General features: G+C 36.7%; 1 protein-coding gene across 1 annotated transcript in view; it reads right to left on the minus strand.

Moving 5' to 3' along the window:
* LOC110906536 (extensin-like) overlaps nucleotides 1-7,612 on the minus strand; it is a 44,218-nt gene extending 36,606 nt beyond the window's left edge. The window contains exons 1-2 of the mRNA XM_022151654.1: nucleotides 7,406-7,612; nucleotides 5,591-5,681 (exon numbers count right to left, since the gene is read on the minus strand). Coding sequence (XP_022007346.1) covers nucleotides 5,591-5,681; nucleotides 7,406-7,612 — 298 coding nt within the window. The remainder of the gene's footprint in view (nucleotides 1-5,590; nucleotides 5,682-7,405) is intronic.
* Nucleotides 7,613-15,185: the final 7,573 nt, after the last annotated feature.

Here is a 15,185-nt window from a genome sequence, read left to right on the forward strand (position 1 = left end):
AGGTTTAGTGCTTATATAGGGTCGTAAAGGTTAGCGGTCTAAACAACCGCTTAGACTTTCGAACCCGACCCGTTTGGTCGATCATTAGGATCCGACCAAACATATAATGTGACCATAATTGTATAGGGAATAACCTTCCGAGGTTATACCTTATGGTCACTTCGTTTAGTTAGTTGTATGATAGGTAGTTTATATGCCTTAGGAAAATGACCAAAATGCCCTTTTTCGCATAATTTCACTTTAAGCATATGTAACACATATTTTGACATCTAAACTGATTGTATAACATAATTAGATATGTTAAGGCATATAATACTTGTCATAGGACTAGTTAGACGTCTCGAACGCGCATTCGCGCGAACGGCGCGCTAAAGTGGCGTAAGCTACCTTAATGAGCCGTAATGGGTCGTAAGCACTTAGGATAGGTTTCGTTTCATTTTAGAATGTTGGATTTGTTAAACCGTACCACTTGAGTTCCAACACTCATTTGGTTTACAAGACCTCATTCTACCCAATCTTCCGATTTAGGTGTCGATTCCCTAACATAGTATTTGTTACCCTAGGAATCGCTTCAACTCTTGAACTCTTGGTCTTTTGAGCTTTGTTATACCCTTTGAACCGGGACTATACGCAACCCCAAGCGAGTACATAGTTCCCCTCTTTTACTGTTTTCAAATGTATTAGGGTGATTCATATGTGTAATCGATTTGTTTTCAAAATGTATGGCATATATGTATTCATTAAGTGCTTTTATGTGTTCTATTCCGACTATGCAAATGATATGTTTTATCCTTAAATGATCTACCTATCTTCATAGTTAGATTCATGTAGGATATTTGAAGTACAGTCTTAGATCTTCCTATCTTCATAGTGAGATTTTTAAGAAGTACTTTGCAAACTCAATGGTTGGTTTTTGTGTAGGTAGTTGGTGATTTAGATAACGAAACTAGATAATACAATAAGCACATGGTGGATACGCCGCTGGTACTTCCTATATATAAGTGTGCTTATTGTATTACCTTTCGTGGCGTTATCCCGAATCACCATTAGGATTTAGGTTTATTTTGATTCAATAGTTCAATGTGATAAGAACCCAGGATCCCTGTAGTATCTATCTTTCTTCATAGTTAGACTTATATGGGATGTTTAGAGTACTAATATTGGAGTCCATGTTTGGATCCATTGTGTACTTTAATGCATGTTAGATTAGACAATGTGATAGAACCCGAATCCTTATAGCATCTACCTATCTTCATAGGTTGATTCTTGTAGGATGTTTAAAGTACCGATATTAGAATCCTTGATTGGATTCATTGTGTGCTTTAATGCGTGTTTACAAGTTGGTAGAAGTTGGTTGGTTTATGTGTTTATGTGGTAGTTGTGATCTAAATAACGAAATGGGTATAATAAAATAAGAACATAGTGGATACGCCGCTGGTACTTCCTATATATAAGTGTTCTTATTTTATTATTCTTGTAGCGTTATTTGGATCACTTTAGGATTTTGGGTACAATTGTTTCAATGTTGATTATCAAAATCTTTGTAGAATCTCCCATATTTTTATGTGTTAGATTCTTAGAATGATATCCGAAGTATTATCATGACTCATTGATTTGATTTATGAAATACTTATATAAATTTTGATTTATTTCAAAACAGCTATTATTAATCCTTGATTGGATTCCTAATAATACATTTCACAAGTTTTCATGATGATTTATATCGGGATTTCAATATAAGACATAAAATGACTTAGTAAATATCACAATGCCATATACAACTCTATTTTTGGTCACAAGTTTTCACAATTAAGATAATAATGCCAAATATTTTTGCCATTTATTTAGCTAATAAAACCTATGTATTCGCCGGCATTTTTATGCTGACTGTTTTCGCATATGTTTCAGGTTTTCGACTATTCAAGCATGCAACGCATAGGACTCCATACAGGTCTTAGACTTCTAAAAAGAACAATTACATGTATTCTTTGTTTGTAAAACGACGTTAATGATATTGAAACAATTTAGTACCAGTAGTTGTGAGAAATTTGTAACGTGACTCCCCGATATTTCCGCCGCGTGTTGTTATATTATGCGATTGGGGTGTTACATAGTGTTCCTATGCGGGCCGCGACAGCTCGGAGTCAGGGCGAGCCCCCCGGCCGCCATGTGGCAGCCTCGTGTCACACCTAGTGGCCGAATAAGCCAAGCTAGGGCCTACCCTATGTGACAACTGTCAAAAATCCAGGTATCCGGACAATTAATGAATCTTGATTAATGCTTAATGACTGTGCTGAATTATAAATAACCTCTTTCTGATTACTGCATCATACTTACATGTGCATCACATATTGCATAATGACACGTCATTATTACATACAAATCATATTGTCATAAATGATGCACAAAGCACAGTTAGCACAGTTAGTGGATAACTTAGAAAAATGCTGACAGAACTCAGCACATAGACAGATAGTGTTTTGAGACCCAGTATGGGCCAGAAACTAAGTACTACACTATTATGGTGTGTAGGGAAGTAAGGACCACAAAAACTACATTCCTAAGTGATAGTTTAAGTGCCGGAAAGTGCCTAAAACTCACCCAAAGTGCTGAATTCAACATAAATCAGCAAAAATCAACATTTTAACAAGCTAGTAACATGCAAAAATATGACTAAATAGTCCTGAATGCTTTCCTAAGTGTCGGGAATTAAAAGTGTCACAAAAGGTAACATAAAGAACACTAAACGGTATAATTTAGCACTTTAACGAACCAGTATCTAACCGAACAACCGGACACTACCCGAAACATCAAAATTATACTAGAAGCATTGTTTTAACATTTCCGAGCTAGTTATGATCCCCGAACATCATAACACACTAAATAAACATATAACACACATAATGCACTAACTAGACATTAGATTGTAACCATGAAATCTAACTAACAATTAAATCTTAACCAAGGCCCCCCCCCCTTGTTGTGGACGGTTACAAGGTGGCCACACACCTTGATATTGGTGGTGGTAGTAATTTATATATATAATATGTGTGTATGTTTGAAAAAAAATCTAGACGATACTATAGATGCATAATAGTATTGTAATTTTAAATTCCGGTATCGGTTTGTATTAGATGCATATTATATTATAAGAAAGAGTAAGTTGCAATGTTCGACGTTTTTGATCAATATGCGTGTTGTGTGATTGGTTGTATTAAATATTATCTTGTGATATTTGTAGGATCGTGTATCGACCCGAATGAGTCGTTCAGAGGAGTTTTCATCAATTACAGGTGCGTAAAACAAGTAATCAACGTATAAACAGCTAGCAAATCTCTTTAAACACCTTTCTGTATTGATTTATAACAGTTTACATCCAAATCTCGGTCCAACAGCACTTCGGTACGAGTTACAAGGTCTACTATGGTTCGCTTCTGTGCACCTATTTATAGGTGTTGAGGTTCCCTCCAAGGTACATGGACACATAAGCGGACCTCCTAGTGACACATAAGCGGACCTGACACATAAGCGGACCTCCTAGTGACACATAAGCGGACCTACTAGGTTAAACCTATATGCTATCCTAATTTCTCATAAAACATGCCCTGATCTAACAATCTAAAACTAAGGCTCGATCCAAGACGAAGTCGACAGATGTAGTGCACCAACAAACTCCCCCTCAGATGTTGACGGAGTCGTTCATCGAGTCATTGACAATGTCGTGTCTTCGCACCTTCAGTCTTGATCAGTCTCTGGGCTTCTCTCTCTATCTTCATCTCTTTCTCTTTTACCACCAACAAACTTCTTCTCTTGAATGTTGACATCTTTAAAGTTCCTCATCATCAACATGCACTCCCCCTCAAATATTGACTTTTCCTGCATAAAACTCTACCACAAACATAAGTTTTATGAAAAACATTTAAGCAAATAAACACCATTAATCACAAACTAATCAACCAATCAGATACTAATGAACCACTTGAAACTGTTATCATTTTTATCAAAGAAACACACTTCCCAAACCATATGTTCATCATGTTTAGCACTTAGAATTTTGAAAATCAGTTTTTCAATATCAGTTGTCAAAAATCTTTTTGATTTTTCAAATTTATGCTAAAACACACTAAAATCTTTTTGGATTTTCTGTAAGAAATTAAATGCAGAAATGAACTATTTTCAGACATTATTTTTGTGAGTTTATGCAAGAGGATCATATCAGTTTTGAGACATATCACTAACACCGTTAAGCTTTAAACATTCTCAGTTCTAAACAATTTACCTAGATTGTCAATATATTGGTCCATTTTAAATTTTCACACAAATTTCAATTGATTCGAGATACGATATTAATGTTTTAGAAACTTAAACTTAATTGTGTATCACTCCACTCGAATATACTCCTGTATCCAGATCCCAATCTTCAGTCTTACAGGTGAGTATACCACAGCTGATATCTGTTTAGGGGTTAGATGCGAGGGCCGTGAGAGCTCAGGTCGATACTTCCGTATACGCAGAGAGATGACGGCTTCGACTTTTGGTGTGTCCCCTTTAGAGGATCTTTTGATTACAACAGCAGCGACTATTAATTTTATTGTTTCATCAGCTTGCTGAGGGCGATGCTATGTTTCAAGCATTTTGCGGAAAGCATTATCCGGGGACTAGGTCAGTACTTCCATACAGCAGAAGTCCTGGGATAATACCCCAGATATCACTGATTATAAAGACCTAGTATCTCAGAAAGAGGGACCTTTCAAACAAGATTTCGGGGGTTACCCATATATCCAAGAATAGTTACCCACAAATTAAGCAAGTTTGAATTTAGGTTTATATCTCGTTTCAATTTACTGAAAGATTGTTTATCACATTTGTTACTTTACATTTCTTTAGCGTGTTGTGATAGTCCACTGATGTACTATCATTTCCTCTTTTTCACAACAAAACTCATTTTTGATTTTATCATGTTTTTGTATTTTTCAAATTTTCTAATGTTTTTGGATTTTCTGAAATTTTTCTACTCCCCCTAAAATGCAAACACATTAAAGAAATTTGAAAACTATCTAAGCTCTTGACCCACTAGAAACATGAAGGTAAACCAAACTATACAGAAATATGACAACTGATATCAAAACACATCAAATCGCCATTCATTTGGCATAAACAATCAGAACTCCCCCTATCAACAAACTATTTTCCCATTTAGATTTCAAAACACTTAAGTTTGTTTTAATCAAAATGGTTTTCCGGAAAATAAGTTTGATTGATTTTACCACTTGTAGGAATGGGGATGTGGTTCATCATCTTGTCTTTCAACAACTTGTAGGAAAATGCAAGTACAAATTAATGTCCTTGATTTACCATATACAAGAATGTGCAATTAAATCGTCTAACCACTTGTACACCAAACATAAACAAACCTCTTTACCGTTTGTATAATTGACGTTACCGAATAAAAATCAAGAAAGATGCCGATACCTGCTCCTCACTTACCAACCTGGGAGCTCCGGCAAGTCAGGTTTTTAGTCAAAGAAAATATCCACCCAAGCCTGACCAGCCTTGGGTTTCACCGAGTTACCATCACTCGGTTTCTTACCTTTCCTCTTCTTTTCATAAAGTTCCTTAACCCCCTTGACTTTTCGATCAATCATCTTACCAAAGATATGTTGAACTTTGGGATTAAAGACCTTTTCAGCATCAAATTCATGTTTATCATTATAAAATTGGTTAGAAATTTCAACTTTACCAATTTTCTTTTTATAATTCTCAGCCCGAAGTGATGAAAACTCCTCATCATTCACAATCGGAACTGATTTTTCGTCTTTTAAAACAGCTTCACATTTTGAAACAACTTGTGGCTCAACTGATTTTATGGAATCAGTTTCATCGCCAGAAGATAGCTCCTCTGATTTTGACCTATCAGAATCATCGCTAGAGCTTTCACCAACTTTCTTAACAACCCATTTCTGGTTGTCAGATTTAGCTCTCTTCTTGTAAAACTTGTTCGAACTTTCACCAATTTCAAATGTAGAATCTTTAAACAATTTTGTTCTATCAATCGGTGGTTCAAATTCAACCACTTTTTCTTTGAGTTTACGAGATACTCCCTGTTTTGATTGTATTGCCTTAGAACACTCTCTGGCAATATGTCCAACAGTGTTGCAACGGAAACGGGTTCTCGTATCTGTATTCTCCTTAGCCATCTTCTTCAATTCATATTGCTTCTTTGCAAGGAACTCATTGTTTGACTGTCTCCAGAAATCTTTCTTTTCTTCTTCATCTGCTGACGTTCCTGAAACAAATGTCATTTTGGATTTAAAATCACGAACATATTTTTCATTTTTCTGTAGGAGTAAAACCTAATCCTTTCTTTTTCAAATTTCCGTTATGGTTTGATTTCTTTTGGAAACCTGAACCAGAACTGTAATTCTTTTTCTTGTTCAATCTTTGTTGTACTCTTGAGGTGTAATTTTTAGGTTTTTCATTAAGACATAAATCTTTTATTTCAGAAATATTAATTTTTGTGAGTCTGAAAACCTTGTTTATCAATTCAGTTTTGACACCTCTTATTGGATGTTCCTCATCAGCATATAATTTGTCAGAATCATTCAAAGTGTATGCAACTTTGAACAATCCATCATCCAAATTAGATTTTGATAACAGAAATTTTCTATCATAAACTATTTTGTCCTGTTTTTCTGTTTGACACGGAGTGCTTGACCCAGACTTTGACTCTGACGCGAACTCCGACTTTGACTCCTCTATTTCATCGTTTTCTAACACATGATCCACGACTTTCTTCATCAATTGAGACTGTTGATCAGTGTCAGACGATGTAAACACAACATCAATACTATCTGGCAAGTTTATTGACGACTCCGACTCCCACTGTAAATTTGTTGCCTTTTTGACTCTTTCATCATTTGGATTTCTAGCCAGAGATCCGTTTTCCAGCAAGGGTGGACATCTGTTGTAACTAACACCTTGTTTCTTACCAGATGGTGTCTTTTCAGTGTCTTTCTTCTTTTTGGTCTTTTTCACTGGAGTCTTTTCTTCAATCTTTTCTTCTAAAATTTTCTTTTCTTCAGTTACTTCATTGTCTTCAAATGCCTTCAAGCTTTCAGCCATTGGATAAATCCTGTCAATGACATAAGACGAACATGAGTAACTTTTTAATAAACGGTTAACTCTTTCGGTTTCAATTCGTTGAAGTCTGTTCGAGTTCAACACACTTCTCAATATAGTTGTTTACAACTTTTTGCTTGACCATGAAAGCTCCTTGAAGTGTTTTCATTGCTGTAGCCTGCTCTTCACTTGTGTCGTTATACATGTTCATCGCCCTATTCAACACATCATATGATTCTTTCAATCGGTTCATATTGTGAATCAATGAACTGTTCTGCTTCTTTACAATTTCACAATTTTCACAAGTAATTGGACTTTTCTTTGCAATAGCTTCTTCATTAATCTCGAACTTTGGAGTTTCCTTCATTTTTCTTCTCACTATCGGTACTGTCTCATCATCGCTGCTAACCGGTGTCTTTATCTTCTTCTTTTTCTTCTTAGCCTTCTCATCCTCACTGTCACTTTCTGCTAACATCTTCAAATGTTTTGCCATCTGTTTAGCATAGTACTCAGTATCATCATCACTTTCATCTTCAACTTTGGCAACAAAAGCTGTGTAAGCTGTAGCTTGATCAGGAATATAGTTATCCCAAGAGAAATTCTCCCAGCTAATTCCCTCGGGTAACTTTTCATCATCTTGATCAATTACTAAGGCACTACCATCCTTTCTCTTCAAACAATCTTGATTACCCACACAAGCTCTCTTTCCAGAATCTTCAATTATAGATCTTCCATGTGCCGTTTATGCTTGATGTTGATTCTGTTGAGATGGCTGTTGAGCAACTTGATGGTAGATGGCTTTTCGGTAGTAATCATTGTTGTTGTTGAAAGGATTCTGAGCTCCACTTGCTTCGCGATTAGTGCACTCCCTCTTGAAGTGACCTTTCTCCCTGCAACGAAAACAAGTGACTTTAGATTTGTCAAAACCTAAAGTAGAAACGTTAGCCTCACGAAGATCATCTCTCCCCGTGATCTGCTTAAATTTCTCAGCTCTCCGTAACACGCTTGCCAAACACCACTTTATGTCCATCAGTTCCATCTCTTCAGCATCTATCTGGTCGTAATCTTCCTTTGTTAGCATTGGATTCCCGATACGACCTGCAACAGAACAACTGTAAGATTCTAAAACCATTCCTAATAAAGATATTTGACTTTTAGCAACTTCCTCAGAATAATCTTGATCACTCTCAAGATTTAATACAATGTTGCATTGAAGTTTTCTTCCATTTTTAGTTGCTGAAATGTTCGGATCAAAGGACAGAAATGATGTGAAACTTATTTTACTGTTTGATCCTGATGATGAACCTCCAGGAGAATTCTTGGCATTGTAAGCAGTTTCTATTTTAGGAGATAGATTTGTAGATTTCTCATTCACCCCTGCTTTGTAATACAACCCAATATCCTGTTCACCATCGAAATCTTTCATTCGAACAATCTTTCTCTGTTCTATTTCCTGAGTTTCCAGCTTTTCAATAAATTTGCTCAAAGTTAATGTGCTAAAACCCTTTTTGTTCCTGAGCATCATCAGATAAGTTCCCCATGTTTCATGTGGTAAAGCATCAGCAAGCTTTTCAATTAACTCTTCATTGTCTTTGTTAATACTTAACCTTTTCATGTTCACCAACAAGTTGCAATATCTTTCAATGATTTGCTCTGTACTCTCATTCTTTAATCCTCTAAACAAATCAAACTCCTTTTTCAAAAGTGACTTCTTATTTTTCACCATTTCTTGACTTCCAACAAACTTTGAACGTAACGCTTTCCAAATTAAGTATGAACTCCCGTTATGTTGTAGCAATACAATAATATCTTCCTTCACAGGTTGTTGTAGCAGACTTAGCATCATTTATTCATTTTTGTACTTCTTCTTGTCATCTGCACTCATGTCTTTAATCGCAACTTCCTCTTCATCATCGTTTAATGGTCTCACATACTTCGTTTCCACACACTCCCATGCATCAAGATAGTTCGCTTGTACCCAGTTCTCGAAACGACCCTCCCATCCTTTATATTCCTCAATATTCAATAATTTGGGTGGTTTTTGCATTGTTCCTGTTTCGTTCTCGAGCATTGTGGTTTGTGCAACAGTGACCGGTGTAACCGGAGTAGCGAATTCATTGAAAAATTCCTCGTCCATTTTCAGATTTTACGAATTTTCTTCAACAGTCCTTAAAAACGAATCTAGATAGTTCACTGGAGCGAAACCTTCTTGGTCAAATGAGCGGAACCACTAAGAGCAAAACTTGATTGATTACAAAAGCGGAACTAGTTTGTTCAAAAGAGCGGAACCCGATTGTTCAAAAGAGCGGAACCACTAAATGTTCAAATAAGTGGAACTCCTGATGTTCAAATAAGTGGAACTCCTGATGTTCAAATAAGTGGAACTCCTGATGTTCAAATAAGTGGAACTCCTGACGTTCAAATAAGTGGAACTCCTGATGTTCAAATAAGTGGAACTCCTGATGTTCAAATAAGTGGAACTCCTGATGTTCAAATAAGTGGAACTCCTGATGTCAAATACGCGGACTTGATTGTTCAGATAAGCGGACTTGATTGTTCAGATAAGCGGACTTGATTGTTCAGATAAGCGGACTTGATTGTTCAGATAAGCGGACTTGATTGATCTTTGGAGCGGATCTCCTCAAAATATGTCCAAATAAGTGAACCTGATTGGTCAAATAAGCGGATTTGAATGTTCACAAGAGCGGAACTACAATTTGTTTGAAAAAGCGGAACCTATTCGGAGACTAATTTGACCCATTTTTAGTCTGAATTTCAGTGTCAAATTTTCAAGGGTTTATCTATGATCAATTATCTACAATCTGTGAAATTTTGAGCGGATTCCGACTGTTAAATCTCGTTCTGATGAAGAAAGAAGGTGTAGAAGTAAGAATTTTAGATGAAATCCAGCAAATCTCTATAGAACTCCTCCTCCTGAAGCTCTGATACCACTTGTAGGATCGTGTATCGACCCGAATGAGTTGTTCAGAGGAGTTTTCGTCAATTACAGGTGCGGAAAACAAGTAATCAACGTAGAAACAGCTAGCAAATCTCTTTAACCACCTTTCTGTATTGATTTATAACAGTTTACATCCAAATCTCGATCCGGCAGCACTTCGGTACGAGTTACAAGGTCTACTGTGGTTCGCTTATGTGCACCTATTTATAGGTGTTGAGGTTCCCTCCAAGGTACATGGACACATAAGCGGACCTGACACATAAGCGGACCTCCTAGTGACACATAAGCGGACCTGACACATAAGCGGACCTCCTAGTGACACATAAGCGGACCTACCAGGTTAAACCTATATGCTATCCTAATTTCTCATAAAACATGCCCTGATCTAACAATCTAAAACTAAGACTCGATCCAAGACGAAGTCGACAGATGTAGTGCACCAACAATATTAATATGTGGTAAATGTTTAAAATTCAGATGGACAACGAAATGAACCAGGAAAACCAAAATGATAATAACCAGAACGACAATAACCCGAATAATGATAATCCGAACAACAATAACAATGGAAACCAAGTGGATAATAGTGTTATCCAACACATAATGGCACAAGGAATCATAGATGCAATGCCATTTATTATTCAAACTGTTAAGGAAGCTGATAATAAAAGTAACAAGGGCAGTAAGCGACCAACTGAACCAGAACACAGCGTAAACAATGGACCCATACTTCAAGTGCCCATTCCCAAAAGAAGAAGAACCATATCTTATAGTTGTTCTTATAAAGAATTCTGGTCTTATAAACCAATGAAATTCTCGGGCAATGAAGGGGCCATTGCGGCTCTACGCTGGATAGAAAAGACTGAGGCTATCTTAAAAATAAGCAAGTGTGCGGAAGAGGATAAGATAATGTTTGCTTCCAATATGTTTAAGAACTCAGCCTTAGAATAGTGGAACACTATCCTCCAGTCTAGGGAAGTGACAAGGTTTATAATATGGAATGGGAGGAATTTAAGAACATGGTGGAAAGGAAATTCTGCCCTCCCAATGAAAAAGAACAGATAGCAAATAAGTTCTTAAACCTTAGAATGACTGGAGTAGATAGTAAGGGGTACATTACATTATTCTTTTAATATGCTAGAATAGTACCAACCCTTGCATCACCAGAACCAGTATTAATCTCCCATTACATCTGGGGATTAATCAGTGAGATTAGGCATGTAGTCAAGGCCACTTGACCCCAGACTATAGAAGAAGCTGTAGAACTAGCAAACACCTTGACAGATGAATTAGTGCGTACGCGAGAAGAAGACCGGAGGAGAAACCTAGCTCAAAGGCTTACCCAAGAATTTCGTTAGGAAATTCCAACCGTGGGAAAAATGTAGGTTCTACCTCTGCACCCTACTGCAAGGCCTATAAGAAAAAGCATTCAGGAAAATGCTCCACTTACTGCAATTTTTGCAAGATACCAGGGCACAAGGAAGAAGATTGCAGGAGGAAACCTAATAATGGGATGTGCTTCAACTATGGAGAAAAAGGTCACATCAAGCCGAACTGTCCGAAACTAGTTCCAGCCATGGGCAATAAGACTACCAAAAATGCTAGAGAATTTGTTCTGACGGCAGATGAAGCCAAGATGATTCCGGACGTGATAGTCGGTACGTTTTTATTTAATGATATTTTTGCTAAAGTATTATTTGACTCTGGTGCGAACCAAAGTTTTATTAATACTTCATTTTGCAAACTTCTCAATCAACCATTAACTAAACTCCCACAAGAATGTCTAGTAGAGACATCAAACGGAGAAACCATTAAGATTTCCGAAATCTTACAGGCAGCAAGAATAGAATTTTTAAATCAAAAGTTTATTGCAAACCTTTATCCAATGAATCTGGCAGGATTTGATGTTGTATTAGGAATGGATTGATTAATAGCCAATAAAGCCAGTATTTTATGTGATCAAAAGTCAATCCAAGTAAATTCGCCAAGGGTGAAAAGATCACTATTAAAGGAGATAAGTCATCTAGATCCACGAAATTCATCTCTGTGATGAAAACAACAAGTTATATAAGAAAAGGGTCATTAGTGTATTTGATTTCCATAATCACTAACACTAAAGGAAAAGAACTGAAAGATATTCCAGTAGTATCTCAGTTTCCAGATGTGTTTCCAGAAGAATTACGAGGACTACTGCCTGACAGGGAAGTTGAATTCAGAATCCATCTGCTACCAGGGACAGCACCAATCACCAAAGCACCTTACCGTTTGCCACCAACGGAAATGCAAGAACTGAAGAAATAGTAAGACGAACTGTTGGAGAAAGGATTCATACAGCCAAGTTCATCGCCATGGGGAGCACCAATCTTATTCGTTAAAAAGAAAGACGGATCAATGTGTATGTGCATTGACTACCGCGAATTGAACAAGGTCACGATTAAAAATCGGTATCCATTACCAAGAATCGATGATCTGTTCGATCAATTACAAGGAGCTCGTTTTTTCTCTAAAATCGATTTACGGTCAGGATATCATCAATTAAAGGTACAGGAAGAGGACATTCCTAAGACCGCGTTTAGAACAAGGTATGGCCATTATGAATTTACTGTCATGCCATTTGGTTTAACCAATGCTCTAGCCGCATTTATGGACATGATGAACCGAATATGTAAGCCATATTTGGATAAATTCATAATTGTTTTTATAGATGATATTCTCATTTACTCCAAGAGTAAAGAGGAACATGCAGCGCACCTGCACGCACTTCTAAGTTTATTGAGAAAAGAAAAACTTTATGCAAAGTTTTCAAAGTGCGAGTTTTGGTTAGAATAGGTACAGTTTCTTGGACATTTAGTTAATCATGAAGGAATTCATGTGGATCCCACCAAGATCGAGGCGATTACCAAATGGAAAACTCCTGAGTCACCAACCGAGGTTAGAAGTTTCTTAGGATTGGCCGGTTATTATAGAAGATTCATTCGATATTTTTCTAGAATAGCCATTTCCTTAACTAAGCTAACCTGTAAATCTGTTAAGTTTGAAAGGGGACCAAAACAAGAAGAAGCTTTTAGAATTCTTAAGCAAAGACTAACCAATGCACCCATACTAGTGTTACCAGAAAGAACTGAAGACTTTGTAGTCAATTGTGACGTTTCTAAGTTAGGTTATGGATGTGTATTGATGCAACGTCAAAAGGTTATAGCTTACCCATCTAGACAACTTAAGAATCATGAAGAGAATTATTCAACCCATGATTTAGAATTAGGAGCTATAATTTTTGCCCTTAATATTTGGAGACACTACCTTTAATGGTAGTAAGTTTACCATTTTCACCGACCATAAGAGTTTAAGGTATGTTTTTGGGCAAAAGGAGTTGAATATGAGGCAAAGACGCTGGATGGAGATACTTAGTGATTATGATTGTAATATCCAGTATCATGCAGGAAAGGCAAATGTAGTGGCTGATGCTTTAAGTCGAAAATATCATGAAAAGCCAAAAAGAGTACGTTCTCTTAAATTAAATCTACAAGTAGATTTAAATGAACATATTAGAGAAGCACAAGAATCAGTAATCAAGGATGATACTGAAAAGTTAAAAGGAATGATTAAAGAATTAGAGCAAGGAACTGAAGGAATTTGGAGATTCCATAAGAAGAGAATGTGGATACCTAAATTAGGAAACCTACGCCACCGTATACTAGAAGAAGCCCATAAGACTAAGTATACGATGCATCCTGGAAGTGATAAGATGTATCAGGACTTAAGAAAGAATTTCTAGTGGATAGGAATGAAAAATGATATAGCAGCTTATGTTTCTAAATGTTTAACCTGTTCACAAGTCAAAGTTGAACACCAGAAACCCTCAGGTTTATTGCAACAGTTAGAAATGCTAGTGTGGAAATGGGAATTGATAACAATGGATTTTGTTACCAAATTACCCAAAACAAGAAAAGGTAATGATACAATCTGGGTGATTATAGACAGGCTAACTAAGTCAGCTCATTTCCTACCAATGAAGAAAACTTTCAGTCTGGAACAATTAGCTAAGCTATATGTAAATGAAATAGTTTCATTACATGGAATTCCTTTATCAATTGTTTCTGATAGGGATAGTCGTTTTACCTCTCATTTTTTGGACAAGTTTCCAAAAAGCAATGGGAACCAAGTTGAATCTAAGCACAGCTTATCATCCTCAAACAGACGGACAAAGCGAAAGGACAATTTAGACAATGGAGGACATGCTTAGAGCTTGTGTAATTAATTTCAGAGGTAATTGGGATGATCACTTACCATTAATTGAATTCTCTTATAATAACAGTTATCACACCAGTATCAATGTTGCACCATTCGAAACACTTTATGGACGAAAGTGCCGAACGCCAGTCTGTTGGGTAGAAATCGGAGAAAAACAACTCTCTGGACCATAGATAGTACAAGAAACGACAGACAAAATTGTTCAAGTCAAGGAACGACTGAAAGCAGCATGTGATCGACAAAAGAGTTATGTTGATAACAGGCGAAAACCGTTGGAATTTCAAGCAAGAGATAAAGTGTTATTGAAAGTCTCTCCGTGGAAATGAGTTGTAAGATTCATCAAAAGGGGAAAGCTAAGCCCCAGGTACGTTGGACCTTTTGAGATTATTAGATGAATAGGACCTGTAGCCTATCAGCTACAACTGCCAGAGGAAATGGCAGGAATACATGATGTATTTCATGTATCTAATATCAAGAAATGCTTATCTGATGAATCGCTGATGGTACCTCTTAAAGACATAGAGGTAAATGAGCAATTAAAATTTGTAGAAAAGCGTCTATAGATTGAAGATAGGAAAGTAAGAACCTCAAACACAAGAGATTAGTTCTGGTCAAAGTGAAATGGGACTCCAAAAGAGGACCAGAGTATACATGGGAGCTTGAATCAGAAATGCAAAGGAAATATCCACACTTGTTCCAGTAGATCTCGAGGACGAGCTCTAAAACAAGGTGGGGAGGATATAACAACTCTCCGAAATATTTTCGACACCCTAATATATTTTAAAATATCCCAATACGTCCTAAAATACACCCCGTATACGAAAACGGGCCCCGAATACCTTTATTTTTATTAAAA

Source organism: Helianthus annuus, chromosome 14 (genome assembly GCF_002127325.2).
Source record: "Helianthus annuus cultivar XRQ/B chromosome 14, HanXRQr2.0-SUNRISE, whole genome shotgun sequence".
Lineage (NCBI taxonomy): Eukaryota > Viridiplantae > Streptophyta > Magnoliopsida > Asterales > Asteraceae > Helianthus > Helianthus annuus.